Below are 23956 nucleotides of genomic sequence, written 5' to 3'. Positions count from 1 at the left end.
TTTACTCCAGATTTTGAAGTATTTAGTATGCTTCAAAAATTGGAATAGTTTAGTTCTTGTGAAAGCAAAGGATTTTTAGAAATCAGTATTTGCTACCAAAACAAGTAAATGCTAGACTACATATGAACGAAAATGTAGGATGAACCTTTTACTTGGTAGTATAAATGTATTTTCTTGGAACCATGTAGCCTTTAAAAGTCGAAGTGAATGGTTGGTTGTTCCTCTTTGCCGGACTGCATTCACATTTTGTTTGGTGGACAAGTTTGCCTCAAAAGATGGACGTGCTCCCAATAATCACCCAAACTAACAGCGAATATATATTCTTAAGATCCTTTTCTTGACCTCTGATGAGTTAATTTTCTCTGATGCAGTGTTTCAACACAAATTTGAGGGCGATTACAATCACGAAAAAATCACACTCACCCAGTCTAGAATGCATAGACGAAATGTCTGTTGGCTCTTCCATGTAGCGGGTATCCTCCCACCTGTTCAGGTCGGGGACAGATCAACGTTGAGCAACTTGCCTAATCGGTAAAAACGCGGGAGGCAGTGCTATTACCGGAACGGTTCAGAACCGGCGATTTTCATCAAAAATCACCCGAAAACTAAAAAAGTAAGCAATGGCTGCAAAAATAAAGTACACGTTGTTCGTTAGCAGGTTATGAAACGTAACCTAACTAAATTTCAGTTCGTTCCGTGCGGCAGTTTCGGAGATACGTGTCGAAAACCACATCCCTCGGGTCCTGGCGATCGGCTCAGTAAAAACAATAGACCATATCCACGGAGTTGTGGATATGGTCTAATGAGCACTACTTTTGACTGCCTTACCACTGATTTTGACTGTCTTACCACTGCTTATGTCTGACTCCCTAACCTCTATTTTTGATTGCTGTATAACTGTATGCTTTGGTATTGCGTGACTGAAAAACACTCCCTATGACTGCTTTCCACTGATTTCAACACTGCCATAAAAATGTGAGGTAACACTGCAACCTGACTGAATCCTGACTGATATCACACTGCTTTTCGGTGAGGGTACTGACCTATTACACTACACACACGACACTGGGTGAGGTCAAGTTTTAAGTAAAGTAAAGATAACCCTGAGATTTTTACCCTAGGGTAAAGGTAACCCCTAATAAACTCAAAACTTGACTTCTCTCCGAGGGTAAAGTTTACCTTGAGTTAACCCGGAGTAAACGCTGGTAAGTTGGTAAGTTTTACTCAAATTATACCCCAGGGTAAAGTCTACCTGAGCAAAGCAGCCATCTTTGTTAAAAGTAGAAGGAAAAATGCATTAGGGTAATCTTTACACTATGGGTGTTAACTCATAGTTTACTCGGAAAGAAGTCAAGTTTGGGGTAACCATTTGGAGGCAAGAAAGAACCTGTCAGACATGTTTTTTATGCCAGTCTATGTTCATGCTCTTGCCCAACAAAGGCATGAGAATTATTTTAGGAGGTCAGCTTATAGTGAAGAACCGGTGCACAGACATTTACGGCTAACAGATGGACAATTCGATGAAATATGTGCGGAATACCATAATTGGAGACAACAACAAGGAGGAGGAAACAGGAGGTATTTATTCTCTGTGAAGAGAATGGAGACATTTTTGCTGTATTTGGCCTCTGGTGGCTACCACCGACAAATTGGATACACACAGGGTATAGCCAAATCAACAGCCATATTACACAGTAGGGAAGTTTCAGACTTCTTTATGGATATAGCTGGCGAGCACATTGCATTTCCACGGAGGGAAGAACTTGACCAGTTAAGCACTAGCCTTCGGGATATAGATGGTGTTGAAAAACATGTTGTCATGTATTTGGATGGTGTAATCATAAAAATTCAGCGTCCAGATCATGCTGGAGACGCTTACTACTGTGGCCGGCCTGGTAAAAGCTGTGACTCTATAAACACCCAGTATATTGTTGACAAGTTTGGCAGAGTACGTCATCTCATCACAGGGCTTCCAGGAGCAACACATGACAAGACTGCTACAGAATGGGGTGATGACTTCATGAGATACTTGGATCAACTTCCGGACGATGATGTTGTGCTTGGTGATGCTGCTTACCGGAATTTGCATCCTGCTGTTTTGGTCCCATTTATAGGAAATAACCTTCAACCAGACCAGTTCGCTTTCAACAATCGCTGTACCAGAATTCGTCAAATTGTTGAACGTACCATTGGGGCATCTGAACTCAAATGGCGCATGAATCAAATGAAGGAGAATAGGTATCCTGCCAAGTATGGCCCCTTATTTGCTGCCAAATGTACCATTGCAACTTGTGTGTTACATAATCGATACACCAATTTCTTGGGGTAACATCTGTGGTCACAACCCCAAGATAAACCTAATTACTAAGTTATAGAAAACAAAGATAATAGTTTGTATTAACTCTGAACTTTGTTCAATAAAAACTCTAAGCAAAATGCACAACCTGTACTCTAAAGACGGTGATTATCTTCCATCAAAAAATATTTTTGCTTTCATTTCTTACCTCTACACGAGAAACAACTAAAATATGCCGGTACAAAATATGATTAAGGCAAGTGCTAGTCAGTGGATAGAATCAAGAATCATTCTTAATTAATCATGATATTGATAATTACTCATGGATACGCCAGTAAACAGAAAAATGTCCAATCGCAAATACTCTTGCTAAATGTTACACACCATCAGTTTGTGTTTTTACCAGTTTTATGAATGAGACGCGTCTTTATCGGAATGTAGGAATGTCCTGTAAGTATCCTGTATTCAGCACAGTTATGTATCATAAACGAGAAAATAACTTGTTCTTTCAAAGAAGTTTCTCTCGATCAATCGAAATGTTTTAATCCATATCCGAAACGTTATCCAAGACAACGTTTCAAACTGGATTCCAGTGGAGTGAGCAAATGCTTCCCTGATCAAGCGAACTTCCCCAACAAGGGATTGAAGGATTGCATTTTGTTTCTGCAGTATCTCCAGGTATTTCTCTTGCGCATTAACAGCTGAATCCAGGAGATCAGGCTTTGCTTTCTTTGATCCTGAACTTGTTGTAGCTTTTTCACGACCTTGAGTTGTCACACGTGCAGATCCAGAGGCAGTGGGGGTAGAACTGCGGCTACTACATGCAACAGGCCCCTCGTCAATCTCCAAATCTTCGTCTCCCAAATCTACTGATGATGGGCATGGGCTGATGGACCGTTTCTTTCCCGCCTTGAAAAGTTGGACTGGTTTGACTACACCAGATGTTGGTGTAATGACGACATCTGGACGTGCTGCTCCCCCTTTTGGAAAGTACAAGTCATAGTAAGTCTGAAAGCAATCAAAAAGTTCCTCCGAGTCCCTCAATTTCAGACTTGGCCGTAGTTCATCAGTGCCAGTCCCCGACTTCATGTTCTCCTTGATGACCGTACGGAACTCTTTAGCCAGATTTTTGACCATGTTTTCAACAACAGTTCCTGCCACAGAAAAAAGATCTCCTACCTCATTGAAAAACTCACTAACTGTTTGATTTCTTTTGGCCTGCTTGAACCGTTCATGATTATCAGTGAGGTAACTTAGAGCCTCGATCATTTTCTGTTCATTCCAACGAAATCTTTTCTTCCCTTGGTCCATACTGGAGGCAGTCATACTTCTTTCTGTGTGTCTGTACTTCGGAATAATACAAGTAGCACTGCTTATGACATAGAGCATGCACATGAAGCATGTGCTTATCAGAGTAAAGATTCAAGGAATCTGTGTGTAGAAATGGGGAATTCCCAAGGGTTACTAAGGAGTTATCTTATAGTTACTTTAGAGTTACCCTAAGGTATACTAAGAGTTTACTCAGAGTTTACCTGTATCTGGGGTAAAGAGCTCAGGTTAACTCAATGTAAACTCAAAGTTAACTCAATCCGGTTTTACTCAAGACTTGACCTCACCCACTGAATGGCAACACCAAAAATATTAACACAACCTCAATACTTGACTTGCCAAACTCAGCGCGACGCCGAACTGCAGCGCCACTCGCGGACAAAGATAGAACAACTCGACATTTTTTTCACCGGTTTTCTCGCTGCGCATGCGTACCAGCGTCATCTTTTGTTGATTTCCGCTGGTACGCATGCGCAGCGAGAAAACCGGTGAAAAAAATGTCGAGTTGTTCTATCTTTGTCCGCGAGTGGCGCTGCAGTTCGGCATCGAGCTGAGTTTGGCAAGTCAAGTATTCGAAATACTCCTATAATTTCATTAAAATCAAACACTGACAGGGCCAACTCGCTATGCAACTTAATATGCCACAGACTATATATCGCCAGAGACTGTAAATACAACGACCTTTTATAAGGGTTTCTCGATTCTAGCGGGAGGAATTCACTAACGAACGAACGAACGAACGTTGTCTGAATTAAAGATGCTTTCCCAATGGCGACATTGCCAGGAAAACGTGACGTCATTTTGGCCATTCTTCTTACCGCACGCCCTCTCTCTCCGTAAAAGTTCCTGACATGGTGTGAAGTGGGAGGGCGCACAATGGGAACAACACTGCCGCGATGTTAATAGTTTCTATTTATAGAATTCAGCGGCAGAGATTTTAGGCACGGAAAAAGTGGATTAACTCGGCTAATCTCAATGGATTTTACCCAGGAATGTTTTCAAGGCGAGAGAAACATCTGATTTAAGTACTGCGCTTATTAGATTTCATGTTCAGGCCGAAGATTGGCCTAAAACGTGGACGAAAAGAGTGCATTATCGAGTGTTGGAGAGGTCACGTGATTGGACGAGAAACCTGAACAAAGTTTTCGTGCTTTTACTAGCTGTCAACATCAATGGCTATAATATACTCCTGCAGAATAGTAGAATTAATAGAACTAATTTCTGAAGTTTCCAATAGTTTGAACACAAATCAGAACATCACCCATCAGCTGCACTCAGATCTGCATAAATTACGATAAATAATGAGGTCGTCGCTTCAATTTCGCAAAGAAAGTTGACTCCATTCGAAGGTTGTTTTGACCAAATTCTGTTGAACTCATCGTTATGAGGGCATTTGAACACATTCTCGTTGACCTTTTCTATAAACGTGTGAAGTTTCGTACCAAAATACGTTTCCGTAAAGGCTTAAAAAAGAAAATTTGTCACTTACAAAATCATCGCTCCGGTAGAAATAAAAAGGTCACCGCCATTTTCTTGATGATAGTACTCCAGGTAACCGGCGGGAAATTTAAAGCGGGGTCATCCGGGGTCAAACAACAGTTTTGCTGACTACCGCCAACTGGTGATATAAATCGACACTAATCTATTTTATATCAAAACTTCTGTATCATGAAGACCTTTTCAACTTTATTTCAAGCTTTTATCTGCTGGAATAGAGCGTCAAAAAATTGTTTTTTCATTTACGCATTTTGCCCCCTGGGGAGCTGAATTTGAGTCGAATCGCCCAAATTTTTTTCCGTAAGCAACATTTTCTGCGGTGTTTATAAGCAAGACTAGATTTGAAGTGCCTCGGTTGTATGATTACAAAATGCCCAACTTTGTCTACAGATGGCTGGATGGATGGAAGGACGGACACCAATCGAATAGCTATTTGACTAGCTCCGCTGACTTTGTCAGCTGAGCTAAAAATGGGTTTTAAAGGGTTTTAAACTGCAAGAAGAGGCTGAAATTAAAACTATATTACATTGTAGGTTAAAAACTGTTTTTCCACCATTAAATAGGTGTTAATTTCTTTTTCAGACAACAAGGAATATGTTATCAAAAGTTTGCACTCATATGATGCTGAAAAAGACCAGTACGAAATTGAGTGGTTGGGGTATTCTTCATCTTACAACTTGATGCAGGCAGCAGATGCAATACCCGGACATTTCATTTCGGAGTACTGGACAAGGAAACACACAATCACTAATTGATAAGTGAAATGTTATGTTATCAGCTGCTTACCGAACAAAAACTACCATGTTAAAGGGACAATATAGGCAGCAGCTAGGCAGGCAAGATGAAGTTACACAAAGTAGCTAATAGGTCTCTCGCATCTCACGGTACATCGAAATGGTTCACGCTTGTGCACAGTATTATTTAGTGCTGAATCGGACATGACCAAGTGTCCTCGCTGTGTATATAAGTCACCTCAAGATGGTCAGATTAGCACCCCTGCTCCTGCCTATAGTCCCCCTTTAAGTATCAGTGATATTTTTGTGAGAAAGGGTTTGTCATCAAGTTTTAAATGAAGTTAAAAGTTCTTATTTTTAAATTTTGATGTCAGGTTGTTAGTGTAACCACACTTTTGAATCGTTGTTATCATGTATCATTGCAATGAGTGTTAGTGGACTTGGCGTAATTGTATATTTGAAGGTACATGATAACTGATACTCAAGCCCTAGTGGTGTTGAAACAGCTGGCACTATATGCAAATGCACACAGTCCTTATAATTATTGTACCACCCTTACCTTACATTTACGACTGATATCATGGTGCTACATTTTTGTGGGGTTGCCATTTAATACAAGAATTAAGTGTCTTATTTCATTGGAGTACATTGCACTTGTGAAACATATCATATTACTTTCCAGTAGTTCCTTTTTAGCAGACGTGTACATTGTATATAATAAATAGCGCCACCTAGGAGGATTATTTTCGTAACAAATTGCATGTTGTTCAATGCACTAGGTTGTTTTGAATTGTGCAAATAAAAACCTAGTATGACTTGTTCATAGTGCTTCACATGAAGCCTTTTGCTTGTACATTATATGCTGCCTGAATAATCAGGATAGAATAACATTATTTTGGATTATTTTGGTGACTTGTTCCTTTCTTTGAAATCCCAGAGGTCGTTGATATCAAAACTGGTACATGTATATGATTGTACTGTTATTTGCCACTCGCATCGGTTGTTCTTGGTATAGTTGGCATAGTCCAAGGTATTGTCACATCTGTATTGGACGTCCTTTTTCTGCCCCTCCTGATTTTCACAAATCCCGCTAAAATATGAGTGTCTATCCTGAATCCCGACAGCGAAAAAGACCATTTCCCTCATACTAGAAACCGTAATTCATCAATTTAAATGGTTGCTACCTCTACTACCAAAGCCATTGCAGGCAATTGAGTCATGTGAACAAAGGCTGAGATCACTGTATAGGACATCTTATGTAGTCACATCCAGCAGAATACATAAGACATAGAACAACTTAATTGATGTCTGTATAGAACATGTCTTATATACATCCAGCAGATTCACATAAGACAACAACTTAACTAATGTCACTGTATATGACATGTCTTATATAGTCACATCCTGCAGATTCACCTAAGACATAGGACAACTTAACTTATGTCACTATTTCTGCAGACATGTACTTCTGCATCCTCTAGTCACATCCGGTCCAGTGGTATATTCACTTAAAACATTGCACAGCTTCAATGATATGATTGTATAGGACGAGTGTACTAGTCACATCCAGCTTATATATAAGGCATTGCATATTGCACAACTTAACTGATATCATTACTGGTCATGTCCATTGGTCACATCCAGTAGATTTACATACTTGCATGTAGTAATGAGGAACCGGCGTGGAAACTAACCCGCGGCGTGGCGCTGATGCACAACTTGGTCTACAATACAGAGGCGCTGACCCACAGCCAGGTTGAAATAATGACTGTGACGTCGCGTCACTACGCCGAGGCATGACGTCGCCATTTGCTCTGTTCTAGAGGTAAATGTCATGACGCCTCCTATCGTCAAAACTGAGTTGTGCCTCAGCACCGCCTGTAATTTTAGTTCCTCATTAGGCACTGAACAACCTGTTCACCAGTCAAATCCAGTATTCCGTGCTAATGCAGCTTCAGCAGTTATCATTGTATGGGTAATGTTTACAAGTCACATTGACTTTCCAATAAGATAAACACACAGTATGTACTCATCTAACATCAGCTTTACAGAAAAATTAAGAAGCCGTCCTGCACATGTACAATATCTAGTTCTGGCCGTATCAGAAACTCCTGATTACTTATACTCTTGTTCGCCAAGAAGCCGTCCTGGACCATTCAGTTCAGGCCACCATCTTGAAGAGTCATCCTCTGGTATGCCAAGAAGCCATCCTGGACAATGCAGTTCAGGCCACCATCGGAAACTCTTGAATTCATCCTCTAGTATGCCAAGAAGCATTGACAGTGCGCCACCATCAGATCATAGAATTGGCAAAGGGCAGCTGTTCCCAATTCTTGACACACCCGTTCCTGTGTTGTAACATTCAGCAAAACAATTTTTAACAAGCTCAATTGAAGGTTAAAAATGACTTTAAAATGCTTTGGTTTAATACTCTGTATCTATATTATGCTGTTATTACACAAACTGCTTCTGAGTACATGTATTTATTATGAAATTGGGGAGCTGGTTAAATACTAAAAGGAAGAAGGAAAAGAGGGAGTACTGTGAACGAACAATCCCAAGAACCTCTATAGAGATTCAACGTACACATATTTAAAGCGGCAATCTATGAAATACATGTAGGTTTTACTATATTGTCCAACTTCTGCTTACCATAAAACAATCCCATGATCTCAGATTGTTTTCAAACGCACAGAGTAGACGTACGTAGATACATGTTCTATGATTGTCTACGAAGTTTCAGTGAATATAATTACCGATAAGATGGTTTTTGAGCAAGTTAAACACAGATACTTTTGCGAGGTCAGTGTAATAGCGAGCACTCGTTAGACTGTGTACTCGGGATATGCTATGTACATTTCACTGTACATTTGGCGTCGGGTGACGTGAGATTAAAACCTACATGTATTCCATAGTGCCGCTTTAACAATTTGGTAAATCAACAAATATGGCCAGCGGTAAAATTTCACCTATTTGAAGTACACTTAATCAGGCACTACAATAACCAAACTGACCCGGAAAGCAAGCAAAGTCAGTCAAAAGTTATATCACATCTGGGTCAGCATTGTCATCATCAGATTCTGCAACTGTGTTATCATCTCCATCTTCAACGTCAGAGGCTAACCAACTTTCAGCATCATGCAATGGCGAATTTTCCATATAGTCACTGATCTCCTGTTCTGCCTCAAATCTGCACACATTTTCTGTGATTTCACAGATTTCCTCCTCAGAGAATACAGATTGATTGTAAACTGCAAATTGTTCATATACGAAACCTCAGGCATTTGCAAGCTGACATATTTTTTACAATGCGTGTTAAAGACATGAAGACGCTTCTCGATGTCTACAATCTTAGCCATTACGAATGAAGATACTCCGAGTTCAAGGTTTGTAGGACAGTCTCCAATAGGCAATGCAGAGACAAGTTGAGCATGTTTGCTACAATAGTATCTGGAAACATTTTTCATTTCTTTTTGTAAGAGCTCAGTTTCCTCTTCTGCCCTCTCCTTAAGAGAAAGTAAGGTTCCAGCCTGACGTAGAGTCCTAGTGATTCTATTGATGCACCTGGGAATCGGAACTGGACTGCATCTTCAAAAGCAAGGGGTGGTCAGGTCGGCATTGTTGTTGTATGTCCCCAGCAGTTTCTTCACAGTAGATGTTGTCTTGGAGATACTCTTGCTTAGCTTGACGGCAATGGCCTGTCCAGCTGAAAATGAAGTTAGAAGATAAACTAAACTGATAAACATATGAACACATCAATAATGGGATGTGCTGAACCCCTTGTAACATTGCAAACCTTGATTGATTCCTGCAACGTACTGATATCCACAAGATGATTGGTTATCCAATTCACAGAGAACATTAAGCAAATTAGAGGTTATTGATTTCTATGGAAGCTCTATGTTGCTGGGAATCCAAGTAGCAATCTTCATGCATGGCAACAGCATTATGTAAGATGACATCAGTGCCCTCCTTTTTTCGCAAAACACTTCTAAAGGCCAGGGTCCAGACAGATCTAGGTCAGTAGGTCGGTAATGCTAAAATGCATTACAGATGATTACTCGGCGGTGGTAAATTCTCAAGAATGGACCATCATGGCCTTCAACATCAATAAAAAACAACCAAAATGAAACGAACCAGATTCTCATTTTAAGAGGGACTATAGGCAGGAGCAGAGGCGCTAATCTGGCCATCTTCAGGCGACTTATATACACAGGGAGGGCCCTGGGTCATGTCCGATTCAGCACTAAATATATTCTTCGTACAAGCGTGAATCATTTCAACGCACTGTGAGAAGTGAGAGACCCCTACTGGCGACATTGAGTAACTTTATCTTGCCTACCTAGCCGCTGCCTATATTGTCCCTTTAAGGCAGGTCTTCAGATTAGACCTCAGATTTTAACTTACTGGCATATTTCTTCATCATCTCGATAAGGACTTTCCGCTCTGTACAATGCCTTTGTAGCTCCTGCATTAGGGTTTCCTTTCCAGAAATTCCTGAGATTGTAAAAAAGGCAATATTATGGTAAATCACTAAATACATTCAATACAGGCAGCAGACTACAGTAACCAAGAAAATTTTGTGGTCTGACCTGATCCCTACTAAGTATATCTAACATGCGTAACTTCGACCTCTTTTCTGTCTACACCGTCATACCTTGGTCAGTCTTGAAAGGTAAATGCATTGAATAGCACTAGTGGGATTAGTACCTATTACTGTGTGGTGTATTGTAACTGAATTTGAAAATTTCCAATTGCGTAGCATTGCATATTGCTAATCATCAAAGTTCCCTTCGAATGTGACAAAACGTACATATATAATTTACCTTTTTCCAAGCCAGTGGTTTTTGATTTTGGGGCATTGTCCATCTCTGCTGAAATCACTTGTTTCACTTCCTCACTTGTAACTGTGGCAATGCAACAATAATGATGATAGAAAAAAGGTATAATTTCATGGGATCAGTGAGGTGAATGATATAACTACTGGAAAACAAACACAAATCTCAATCCTCACACATTCTATAATATACACGTAACTGAGTTAGCAATTGGCATACCGATTTGTTTCCCCTGTTGTTTAATTGTTTCACTATGGCTTTGATTCAGTTGCCTAAACTGTACGCATTTCCACAAATGGAGCAATGTTTTCCAGGGGTAGCTCAGCAACCTGAGGAGATTGATCTGACATTAGGACACTTAAACTGGGGCATCTTTAATTCCTCTAATCTTATTCTACTAAGACTAATGCAGTTTAACCTTCCACAGCAGGATTGTTCTGAAGAACAAATGACTGCGATGGTTTATGCGACATATCTACGTACCTTGCAGTCTCGCCAGAAGAACAGCTAATTCTTCAGATGAAGTCTTCAATACATCTTGGGCTTTCTGCATCTTTGAACTTAGAAAGGATCCTGTTAGAAAAAAGGGTTCACATAAGACTTGGCACACCAAACCTTCACAAAGACAACAGCAAGGTTGATGAATTCTAACAGTAATGTTAAGCTTATTGTAAACTACTCAAGACTCACAAATGATTCAACTCACAAGGGCTAAGCTACACGTACATCATTGTCACAGCTGAAGGCCTGCACGTTCTTCTTCAAGCTAAACTCCATGGAACATACAGCCTCGCTGCCCATAATTGCTACTACAGACTCGGCACTTATGCCTATCTCTGCCAGCAAGACTCAAAAACTACAAATTTGGCAGAGCCCTGAGAAGATTAGCATGGCCAACTATTTGAAGTTGTTTTGAAATTTGAATACAGTTTAATCTCCCTAAATATTTGTTAATGTTGGTATCATAGGTTTCTAACTTTCTCCCCCCCCCCCAATTTTTGTTGTTGTGAAAACTGTGACATCAAATCAACAACAAAAATAATTACAGTAAACTATTAGGGTAGCCACAGACAGAGTTATGACATCAACTTCAAGGACTTCTAAAAAAACTAACATTAACAACTACTGCCACTCCTGACAGTCAGATTTTATAATGTGTACGAAACAATCAGAGAGGCCGATAAACTAAACATACCAAGTTTGAATAGATTCCGTCGTGCGTAATGGCGAAGGGCGTCCGTGAGAGTATCGATCCTGTGAGTCGGTGTCATCTCTTTCGTTATCTTTGAGAAGTTCCTAAGGTATGACCACAGGCGTTCCAAGCTTTCACCATCAGAGAGTGCAAATCCAGGGTTTCTCCTAGGGCTATACCTGACCTACAGGCAAAAGCAAAATTGTCATTTGATGTTTAAGTGACATCTTTTTCAAAAATGATATTAAAAAAATATACCTCTCTGATGGATAGGAGGTCTATAATTTATAGCTAACGGTTGTCAGGCCAAAAGTAACTGAAGTTTAGAAAAATTAAAAATCATTGCAGTGAAAACAAGAAAGGAGCTAAGTACTCAATTGCTTGAAAGGTCGGGAGCCAATCATAAGATTCTACTTCATCTGTGCTTTGACAGCATTGACAGAAATTCAAAATGCAATAGTCTCACCTGACAGGCAAATTTATGGCCATAACAATGGAAGATCGGAATGGCGAGTTTTATTTCTTCAATTGGCAGGAGGGGGTAATGCTTCTGAAGAGACAAAAAATCAAGGATACTAAATAGAATAAGACTTCAGACTTGAGAAGGCTTACTGGCCTGTGCATCATGCCTTTAGTTTCATGCAGACTATTGGACTTCATGCACATCACACCAGATCACCGAGTGGGCAAAGCAACCGGACCAGCCGCGGAACCGCATGGATCCACAGACTGCGCACTGTTTCCTCTGGTTCTAAAAATCAAAGACAACACGTCATGATAGCCGTGGAGACTGTCCCCAGCACCTCTACAATGGTTTGACTGTTAAAAAAAGAAAACAGTCCAAATGATCGGTTGCTTCATATTCAGTTATTGTCAAATAACTTTTAGTGACAGGATCTTGTTTTAATGACCAATGGCCATTGATTAAAAGCAAGAAAGGGAGACCAGCAATAAAAAAATCCATGCAGAGAATCTCATACCTTGATGTGTGTCTCCAACATGCAAACTACATCATACATGACAAATAGTTGATGTGGACCAACAGTCTCCAAAAGCTGCTTCAGTAAAAACACTGCATACGCCAACCTGAATTGATAAAAAAGTGATAAATAGGGAGTTTAATTTTATCGGCATGAGAATTGACATGCAATATGTGGCACAACCTCAAAGTATACATAAACCACAGTCAAGTCAAATGATTGATTATATCATAAATATTGTAAATGATGAAAAAATTACATGCATTGACATAAGGATGCCCATAAAGGCCAATTTCTGCAATTTTAATTTGACAGATAAACAGCTTACGAGTCAAATGTAGTCACTGAAAATAAAGTGACTGAGGTACCGGCATGTGAAAAGTTACTGGTATTCTTGACTTTGATTCACCAGATGTAATAGTTACCTTTCACCATGTTTGAGACTGAACATAATCAACGGAAAGTCGTGCCTGCATGAAGCACCAAACACTGCTGTCTCATCCAGTTTCTCATGTCGTTTTCGAGATCGAATGTTGCTTCCAGCCTTGAAATCACTGCAATCCTAAAAAGGAAAGACAAATTTATTACCAATCACTGTAAAAACGAATACTCTTTCTGAAAAAAGTCCTAGTACATGTCTCTTAGTCAAATACTCAAAGGTCTGCCATAATTTCCTCAGAACATAGGGTCATTTTCAATAAAAACAATGGTAAAAATCACCAATAAGAAGTTAAAAAGGGGGTACTGGTACTTCTTCGAAAACTTGCATCTTTTGGAAAGAGGTTTCCAATAAGTAGTGTGTCAGTTCATCTTTAGCCAAATCCTATGAAGATTAGTTAGGGATTTCAATAATCCATGCTTTTGGAGCAAGAGATGTAACAAAAAATAAATAAATGAAAGAAAGAGGAGAAACAAAGCATTTCAGGTACAAATTGAAGCTAACCTGAGTCTTTGGAGGTTGGGTTTTTGAATTCTCTTTCAAAAATTGGTCCACTTCATTCTGGTCGACAAAGTACACCCCACTGTGCTTTGGTTCCTCAACACTTCTCCCTGATGTCTTCTTTCGCACCAATCCAAAGTTTACATCCATTGATATAATTCTTTGATATTCATCCTTCTGAAAAAAAGAATGGCCAATGTGCTTTAGAGAGGGATGTAATTTATCAGTCCTGGTTTCATCTAGAGGACGTCTCATATCTCGGTGCAAGAGGCAACCTGAGTAGGAGGTAGTGTTTCCGCAACAATATCGAACAATCGATGAGTCAGCCATGCCCAATCTCAGTGGTCACTCCATCAGAGTATATCAACAACAATATGATAAAGAGGCCCAGCAACAAAATGTTGCGCTTGTTGGGCTGCGCCAAAAGTATAAAGCTTACCACTGGACACGCAGGACATTTTATATCCTCAGGAGCCGACATAACCTTACTGATGAATAAAGAAACGGTATTCTTCGAAAGTTTCATTAATGAGAACCTTGTAGATATCCTGCAAAAACTGTAAGAAGAAGTGATTTAAACCTTAACACTGTACAATTACGCCAGAGTGTGAAAAACCATGTACCACTATATCAGCAGATAATCATTTAAGGCTTTGCGTCATCTTGTTTGAGATCATCATTTAGTTATTATGACATGTAATCACTCTTAATGAGTTCGGCTTATTTCAAATTCACAAAGAAATTAAAGGCAAGAGTGCACCTGGGAGGAGAGAGGACTGTGCTCTTTTGAAGATTACTAAAGATCACACTTCACAAGATTGATGTCGTGCCCAACAGGGTTAAAGGGTTAATCTAGGAAAAGCATAAAAAGAAGCACTTAAAATGCACAAGCTTGACTCACCGGATCATTTATTTCAACATAAGGATGATGTATATACTTCAGTGACTCACAAAAATCAAACACAGGGACTGGAACTTGAAGATACAGGACTCGAAGCATTTCCATCAGATGGAAATCAAAGCAGATCTTTGGATTTTTTGGAGAAGCTGGCCAAAGACGGAGGCGGATAAGTGTTGTCGGCTCCTCCTCGCATTTGCAGAATTTGACAACAACGGTGTGGTGGCGTCCTAAAATTGGAATAATTTGGAGAAAAATTAGTCTCTGGCTACAGAAATATTTCAATTGCTAGCGGAGGATGGTAGTTGCACAGGTGCACATGAACGGGGTGTACTAATACATGATAGTTCCAATTCCGAATAATTTCGTCCAACACTCCATAATGGGTCAACAGGAGATGGGGTCCAAACTGGTTAACTTATTGGATAAACTGTCCATGATATTTTTTAATGATAATCACATTTTATCAAGCTTTGGTATGCAGCACCATCAGCGATAAGTACTATCTATGCTAGTTGTGTAGTCAAAGAAAGCTGGAATATCAAATTCAAATTAAGGCATATTTAATGAGAGAAAGCTCACCTTTGGAGTCGACAACAATCACATGCTTGTTATAGGATTCCAAACATTCCTTATGACATTCATCATCCCGAAGATATATAGTTGCAGAAAATGGAACCCAAGCTTTTTCCTAAAAGGAATTGGTTTGAATTAGTTAAACCTAAAAAGAACCAAACCTAGGAGCTAGAATAAAACATTGTGGCCAAGGGTCTTGCCTACGATTGATTCAAGTGCTTCATGATGATGCATTGCTCAAGTCAAACTGTAAGATTGATTTACACTTGTAAAACCTCTTTTGACAATTAAATAAGTTAGCAAGCAAAGTTGATTAAGAATCCATCAAACCCAAAATAAGAGGTAAACGGTACACATGAAATACAAAGATCTCTCTTGGTACCATATCACTATCAGGAGAACAATAGCTTGTCGAAGAAAGACATACAATATAGATTTCACAAAAGGTAATAGTGTTCTTACCTTCCAAGTATAGACTCTGTGGCCCGTATTCTTGAACCCACCTTTAAATAGGGCTAAAGTAGGCCTTTATTAAGGCCACCTTTACTAAGGAGTTACTTTGTTAAAGGCACCTATAAGAAATGGTATTCAAGAACCACACTTTAACCTCCCTTATGTTAAGGTCCACCTTTACCTCAAAGTTGCTAAAGGGTCCCTTTGAATAAGGGACACTTTCAATAAGGCTCCCTTTATCCTTATAATGATCTGAGGTAACAGGACGATGTCAGTTTTGAAGTCTCGTGTAATAACTATAGTGATTACACTACCATTGTTATATTATGCCGTGGTCTTGATCTGAAGTGAAGTCTATGCAGCTAGGCCTAAATACATGAGAGTTCATTGGGTAGTGCGGCTGTGGAAGCGACAAGTAAATGTACTCAAATTTTGCGGACAACCAACATGCTGAAAACAGGAAAAACCAACGGTTCTCCGGATGACGGCAAAACACAAAAATCGCGTAGACGGTTCAGTGAAATAGAAAAACAGTTACTAATGCAACTGGTCACTAAGGAAAAGCATATAGACCAGCGGGAAAATACTACTAAGGTTCTGACTGCTAAAAATGGAGCCTGGGACAGAATCACGAAAAAGTTCAATGCGCAGCCATGTATCACACCTTGCGATACTACACAGCTTAAGAAAGTTATCGATAATTTGAAAGTGAAGGCAAAGAAAGACGTTGCACAGGAAAAGAAATGTCGCCAACTGACAGGAGGTGGATCAATGGAGAAAGATTCCGTCGCTGATGATGTATCCCACATGGTAGCATCCTATTGTAGCGAAGTACTCCACCCACTGGATAACGACTTTGACGATGATACAGGGTATCATAAACCAGAAGGTAAATTATTGACTTAATACTATACAGCATTGTTTTAATCGAAATAAATAATCTGCCACATTGTGGTGGCTCATAACTGATAACACTCATCACAAAAAGGTAGCACTAATTCGTTCAAATTAATTTTCAACTCTTTTCACTCTTCGTATTAAACTGACAGTCCAATATATGGCTCCGTTCTCCAAGTACCACGTATCCATCACACACATGATAACTGCATTGAATTCAAGAGCATTAATTAGGGTCCTTTTCCAGCTTTATGGAATTGAAGCCACAAAAACAAAACTGTTCAGCATTTATCTAGACCAAACGGAAAACTAAAAATGTTTTACTTCTGGCTTAAGCAAGAGGTTTAAAAAGGTCCCTATTGAATCAAAATGGCAAATTGAATTCTTCAAAACCTCGGTTTTTCAGCCAAGAAAACAAAGCCATCCGCTAGCGCCGGAAAGCCTGACGACTACGAGGACTCATCTGAATCTGATGAACCCCAAGTCATTGAAGAATTAGACGAATCAAACACACCCATTACTGAAGCCCGCTGTACTCGAAACGTGAGGAGAGGCCCCGTAGTAAATCTCCATCAGCCGTAGGCAACCGCGCGAACGCAGTTGATTCAGCTTTGGCAATGCAGAGGGAAGAGCACGAATTCCAGATGAAGTATCTGGAGAACAAAATTAAATTTGAAAAAGACGAGCACGAACAACGGATGGAGGTGTTCAGGTTGCAGCAGTCGTTTTGGACGAAGCTGAATAGTCGAGGATTCCAAGCAGTCACATGTCCAGGCGCCACAGCCAACAATGCTGTTGATGACTACCAACTATCTTCACCAGTTTATACAGAGTTGTAATAGGTAAACTTGTTACTTTTGATGCACAATTAAATCCCTTTGGTACATTGTACATGAACAGCAGATCAAAATAATTGTCAATAAATTGTGCTTATTGAAAATGTTGTTGAACAATTGTTTGTCTGATAGCAGCACCCATGACATTATCATCCCTATCGACTACAGGGACATCGTCATCCTCAGCCTCAGCCTCTTCACCAACATCTGGCTCCTTCAGATCAATGGCAATATTGTGCAATACTGCAGTCGCAGTGATGACGGACATTGCTGTGTCAAGCTTCACTCTTATACCCTGTTTCAAACACGGAAATTTGCGTTTCCATATACCAAACATTCTTTCAACTGCAGATCGTGTACTCTTGTGTGATCTGTTGTATCGCCTTTGTGCACGGCCAGCTGGGTTCCGAAATGGCGTCATTAAAAATGGTAGGCAAGCGTAGCCTTTATCTCCAAGCAGAAGGCCTTCGAATTGGCGTTGTTCAAGCTGGAAACAAATCCGGCTGTTATCGAAAATACGTGAATCATGAGTTGACCCCGGCCATCGATTAACAATGTTGATGAATTTCAGATCTGTATCTGCGATGCCTTGAACATTCAGCGACATGAAACCCTTGCGACATCTATAAATTTCACGTTCGTCCAAGCTTGGGGCTTCGATGGGCACATGAACTCCGTCAACGCAACCTAGCACATCAGGAAAACCATACTGTTCATAGAATTTCCTTTTATTTTCAACAGCTTCCTGTCCAATTGGAAAACGAATTACTTCGGCCCGTTTTCTTGCTGACAGTCCTGAAACCCTTTTGACAATTCTTGAAGCCGATGGCTGGGACACTCCTTGCAAATCTCCGTGAACGATCTGAAACGAACCTGTCGCATAGTAATGGAGTGCAACTAGCACTTGGGTCCTTGGTGATATGGGGTGTCCACGATTGTTCTCAGGTTCCGGGATGTCGTCGCCAATGAAGTGCATCAGCTGGTTAAATCCCTCCTTGGTGAACCGAAATCGATCAAAAAAGGCGTCGACACTGAAATCATCCTCTCGAAACTGAGGAAGCAGTGTCCGGATGCGTGGCATACGCACATTGACGTCATAAAGACGCACTAGTCGGTTGACATAATCGCCCATCGCTGAGTTATCAGAAGAGATCCTTCCACATCGGCTACTAAAGGGAGACTAAAGGATACTCCAGACCAACCTTATGTTTAAAGGCCTCCTTACAGCAATTTAAAGCATTTCCTGTAATGAAGGAAGGTTCTAGAAATGGCCCAACCTTTGTTTAAGGAAGATACATAAAGGAGTCCTTTAGCCAGAAATAAAGGTTGGTTCTTGAAATGAAATTTAGCTAAAGGTTGACTTAAAGTCTCCCTTAGTGTTAAAGGAGGGTTCAAGAATACGGGCCTGTGAAAAGGTTGTTGTCTGTGGGTATCATCAAGACAGCTTTCGCAGAAATATTTTGGTGGTAGACAATCCTCACAATGGAAGACCTTGCTGCCGGAAAATTCAACTCTGCACACAGAACAACAAGAACTTGGGGCAAGGGATTCCAAAAAGGCATCAACAAGGACAGACCTCAACTTCTTCCAATTGTCCAGTTGCTTCACCTTTGTTGAAGCATAACTTCTTTTAGGGGCTGAAGTGAAAACAAGGCTACATTAATCTGCGAAATTGGATGGATCATGTACATGTACATATTGTCAATCTGACAGCAGAATGATAAAGAATATCCTTTAGTTGTACATGTACACATGCCCATATAAGGCTTTATTTTGGCTAGCAAGCGCACATGGTGGTCTCAGAATAGGCCCAAACAATGGGTGGGGAACAAAAGACATGATGACGTAGATAGCCACAACAAACTTAGTGTGAAGCCGTCTATTATCAGTTGACAAGATAGTCATCAGTTTCTATATGAATGGATTACAATAACAATGACTCAATGCGTTCCCAAGATCATTATTTACTTACGGGTATTGTTGGATGGATCAGAGGACTGGAAATCATTAGAACATTCATTTTGCTGTCCAAAAGCTAATGAACTACCGATATGTGACCCGTCACAGCAAAACCAGGCGCATGTCGCTCTGAGCTTGGCAGCTTGAGACGGACTGTTTGATCAATTCTCTATTGTCTGCCTTTTGTGAAATATGAGCACATCAATTTCTTCCATTATCTCCTGGTGTCACTTTGGCTCATCTTCTGTGCGACATGCGCCTGGTTTTGCTGTGACGGGTCACATATCAATAGAAGGTTTGCAGGAGGGATGATCATGGGGGATCATCGAAACAGGAATGTTGACTTTTTTCCTCCTTTTACCACCGTATGTGGAATGACTGATGACCTGGGTTTTCAATCGTGTCCGAGGCATGCTTCTGGAATAGAGAAAAGAATTCAATTTCAGTGTCTGTATCAATATGACGACAGCATCGTAACCCGGAATTTTAGTTCCTTGAAAGCCACACGGGTTATCCAGAAAGACAATCCTGGGTTCTCATAATGATCAAAAAATCTAATTCAGGCAACATCGTGTGGTACATGTACTAGCGCCAGCTGTGTAGCACTACGTACATACGAGTGCATCATCACCTACCACACCAGCGTTCTTAACAGGGACAGCAGGGACAGGGTTAAACAGTAACTCTCACGACTTGCGACTTGCAGCGAGCTACACCGAATTCGAGAAATCGAAGCAAACAAGGGTAGGCCTAAGCCTACCTAGCCTACCCGCCCTAGGCCTAGAAGTGGCACTTCACGTAGCCCACATCTTTCCAAGACCAAGGGCAAGGCTACATCAAGACCAACACAACAGTGCATTCTGCAATCGCTACAAAGCAGCAGGGCCATGGCTGGCTATACAATCAAAATAAAGCCTCAGGCACTGCATGCTCATGATGCTAGGTCTATGACATGTAGGCCTATTTGCATGCATGTAGCCTATGCCTATGGCATAGTGCATATTGATATGTGATGTGTGCATCCAATGGCAATGCAATGGCCAATGCATTGCACATGGCCAATGCATTGCACATGCACGTTGCAGTGTTGTATAGCAGTCTTGGCGACAAACTATCAATCATCCAGTTTATTCATTGCTCCACCTACGTCAGGCCATTTATGTTGCTTATACATAAAGAACTTACCACAAAAATTTGTAATTAGTGATAGACAGTGTAAAAGCTGATTAAATATCTAGCTGCGATCGCTAAACTGTAAACAGGTAAACCCCACCCGCCGCCTCGTAGCAATCAATACACGTATTGCTACACACAAGTCACCTATCGGGGGTTGTTAAAACAAAAATATGTAATAGCAACGTATATTAAAGAGTTGGCCGTCGATTTTATGCATACGATTCGTGTGTGCACTGTTCATTTTAAGCCGAAGCAGGTGGCCCGGTCCGCGGAGAGTCGGGAGGCCTCAGGCTCCATGGAGTACTCTAGCCAGGGTGTTACTGTTATATCAAAAGTTCCCGATTGTTTTGCGGCCAAATTGATCATACAGAAACTACTAGTTAATTCCAAAGAAATATCGTACCAAGACAAAATCATGACCTGTCTAGGCTACGGTAGCCTACATGTCGTACTCGTAGAGCCGGACTAAAATTAAAATGTTAAAAGAATCAGGCCTGCATTTCTCTCCCCATCTTCCTCAGTCGGGGCCAATGGCATTTATACCATAATATTATAGCGAAAACAATACTGTTCTGAATAAGCCACCCCGACATGGCGCAGCGCGTCTGGCAGTAAGAAAAAGAACTAACGGCTCAACAACTAAGGGTAAAGCTGGGCACCACGAATTAGTTGACGATATTTGGGCTGAGAGAGAGTACAGCAGTTACCGCTGCCCATAAGAGAATAGTTAACTTGAGCATGTATAAGGACGATCTAACAGTAGTTACCGCTGCCCATAAGAGAATAGTTAACTCGAGCATGTAAGTTAGCAATAGTTACTTGCTGACCACCGACAACTAACCTAACTAAAAGAGTACTGCTACCATTTAACTATGTATGAATCAGGTGGGAGAGCTATAAATATCTTCAATCAAATGCATGTGACTTAATTTGTTTACATGCGGTTACTCGCGCATGCGTAAATACAATGATGACGACCTGTCTGTAACCGCAGGTCCTCCATCGTCCCATCGCTCGACCAACTCCTGAGAATAATGACGTCATTATGACGGGGCGGAGCTTATGCTAACGTATCAGCGTCTTGCCTCTGCGCATGTCACAGCGCATGTAAGACTGAATCGCGACTTCGGCATGTTGGAAGAAGACGATCAGACGATATCTCAGCAAAAAATGCTTCAAAAGTATCGAAATACTCATGATTTTTAAAATCCTTTTGCGATAGTCCATAGATGGAATTGGGTTTGGTGGTGTAAGGGTGATTGATATCTGGTTTATTTAGCCGTTTTGCTGGACTACCGCAATAAATGTGTTGGTGGAAGAAAATAACAGTTTCGAGAATTCCAGTGATATCAATATAGTCCCAAGATGGGATCTGGGGCCTATAATGACGTCGCATAAGCTCCAGAAGTACATAGCGTCTGTGACATGTTTTACATATGCAATTAGCATACGGGCTCATATTCTGCACAAAGTCATCATTTTTCTGGAGCAGTTGCACTCGGAATGAATTTTTGAATTGATTAAAGCGTCTGAACCAAACTATAATTACCTTGTGGTCCTTGACCCAGGTCTCTAACTGGTCCTCGGGAAGGTAGTAGGCCTTGATGTAGGTTTCAACATATTCGCGTTCTGGGATTGGGCGCAGTTCGGTCGACCTCTCAAGCTTCATCAAAAACTGCTGGAAGTCTAACTACATCAAGGCCCTACCTTCTGTTGTGCACTTTTTGGCGCTCGCATATCTGAAGAAATTGGAAAGATTCAAATGAATGGGTTTTAAATGGGTTTTTAAAGAGGACACCGTTTTTGCATTGGGACAATCATTGCTGTATTCATGTTCAAGTATCCGCACAGCATCGCAGCATCCTCACCTGCTCATCTGATGGAAATTTATGGGCGTTTGAATTTCTGAAGAGATTGGAAAAATTAAAAAGAATGAGTTTTAAAAGAATGAATGGGCTGTATTTGCATTCAGGTATACGCCCGCTCTACTGTCGTAAATAGGAAAGATTCAAATGAATGGGTTTTTTACAGAGAGAATACCGTTTTTGCAGTGATACAATTATCACTGTATTCATATTCAGGTATCCACCCAAGCATCACAGCATCCCCGCCTGCTCATCTGATAGAAATTTATGGGCACTCGAATTTCAGAATAGATTGGAAAAATTAAAATGAACGGGTTTTAAAAGAATGAATGGGCTGTATACACATTCAGGGATACGCCCCGCTCTACTGTCGTAAATAGGAAAGATTCATATGAATTGGTTTTTAAAGAGGACACCATTTTTGCATTGGGACAATCATTGCAGTATTCATGTTCAAGTATCCGCACAGCATCAACGCCCATCCATCTGTTGCAAACTTTCAGGTATCCGCCCTAGCGCCAAGTCTAACAGCATCAATGTGCGCCCCTCTGTTGTAAATGTTTTGGCGCTCACCTATCTGAAGTAATTGGAAAATTTAAATGAGTGGGGCATTTGCATGGTTTGTTTATTTTGGCTGTTTCATTTGACACGTTTCAACATTTACACAAGGCCATTTCAATATGCTCTCATCGCGAACGTCTGGACGCAGCCTCTTTTCGGTAAAGTTGTTGTTGCATCAGATGTCCATCTGTCCTTTCAACTATGGCATTTGTACTGTGTAGATTTTTGACTCTGTACAAAGGAACCCGATGTGGTCTCATTCAAATGTACCTGCTTAGACGACCAACAACAATGAGGACTAATGTGGACTAATTTTTAGCTCACCTCTGGGGAGCTTATACGACACCGTGGCGTCCGTCGTCGTCGTCGTCCCTTAGCGGAGCACGTTTCGTCAATGCCAGGGCTAGATGGCTAAAACTCGATGTGATCGTAGCTTTGGGCAATATGCCCAAAGTATTTTTCTTTTTCGCGATAAGACCTACTGTCACATACCACCCTAGCTGTCACCCCTTTTACTTGGTGAATGGTTTAGACCATTGGCGTATAGGCCTTGGTCTTGTTGACCTCGCCCCGTTTGGCCGTGTTGCGTTGAGCAAATGTACAGTACCTTTGTCCTTGGACGCCCACCGGGCGTGGCCCATATATTTGGACATGCAAGATAACAGAAACAGCCGTAAGTTTCGACCAGTTTCTGTTTCAGGATGGGGTAATATATTCTTTAAAACCACGGATTTATGCAACATCAATTTAATATTAATCATAAAATACAGGAAGCCATCTTAGAAGCCCTGAACGTTGTTGTAGTTGTTTCCATGCCCGATTCCGGGCTAGCCTGAACAAGCTGATTATGAGACATCTCCCCCTTTAAGAGAATAGTCCATATGAGGGATAGTCAAAGTCCAACATTATTCAGTTCAGCTTTAATTGTT

At 40.7% G+C, this 23956-nt stretch overlaps 3 protein-coding genes across 4 annotated transcripts; 1 reads left to right on the top strand and 2 right to left on the bottom strand.

The window, feature by feature from the left end:
- The first annotated feature begins 1473 nt into the window (after positions 1–1473).
- Positions 1474–2334, top strand: LOC135491547 (uncharacterized). The gene has a single exon (XM_064777521.1). It carries the CDS (start codon positions 1601–1603, stop codon positions 2327–2329), a length of 729 nt encoding a protein of 242 aa, XP_064633591.1. The 5' UTR covers positions 1474–1600; the 3' UTR covers positions 2330–2334.
- A 5537-nt stretch (positions 2335–7871) lies between these two features.
- LOC135491738 (uncharacterized) lies at positions 7872–22286 on the bottom strand. Of its 2 annotated transcripts, none has more exons than XM_064777839.1 (15): positions 22151–22286; positions 19439–19842; positions 15743–19103; positions 15287–15395; positions 14708–14934; positions 14246–14363; positions 13810–13983; positions 13292–13428; positions 12867–12972; positions 12353–12436; positions 11890–12070; positions 11178–11267; positions 10683–10763; positions 10264–10353; positions 7872–9562 (listed from the first exon to the last, which is right to left on the bottom strand). In XM_064777839.1, the coding sequence occupies exons 5-15, from the start codon at positions 14713–14715 to the stop codon at positions 9447–9449; spliced, it is 1185 nt and encodes a 394-aa protein (XP_064633909.1). In that variant the 5' UTR covers positions 14716–14934; positions 15287–15395; positions 15743–19103; positions 19439–19842; positions 22151–22286; the 3' UTR covers positions 7872–9446. The 2 variants fall into 2 exon arrangements, with proteins under 2 accessions (XP_064633909.1, XP_064633910.1); XM_064777840.1 differs by lacking the exon at positions 22151–22286 and adding an exon at positions 20611–20696.
- On the bottom strand, positions 17561–18598 carry LOC135491039 (putative nuclease HARBI1). Its single transcript, XM_064776674.1, has one exon. It carries the CDS (start codon positions 18596–18598, stop codon positions 17561–17563), a length of 1038 nt encoding a protein of 345 aa, XP_064632744.1.
- Positions 22287–23956: the final 1670 nt, after the last annotated feature.

This window comes from Lineus longissimus, chromosome 7 (assembly GCF_910592395.1).
Source record: "Lineus longissimus chromosome 7, tnLinLong1.2, whole genome shotgun sequence".
NCBI classification, from domain to species: domain Eukaryota; kingdom Metazoa; phylum Nemertea; class Pilidiophora; order Heteronemertea; family Lineidae; genus Lineus; species Lineus longissimus.
The sequence above is the reverse complement of the archived record's forward strand: the minus strand, read 5'-3'. Positions and strand labels throughout refer to the sequence as shown.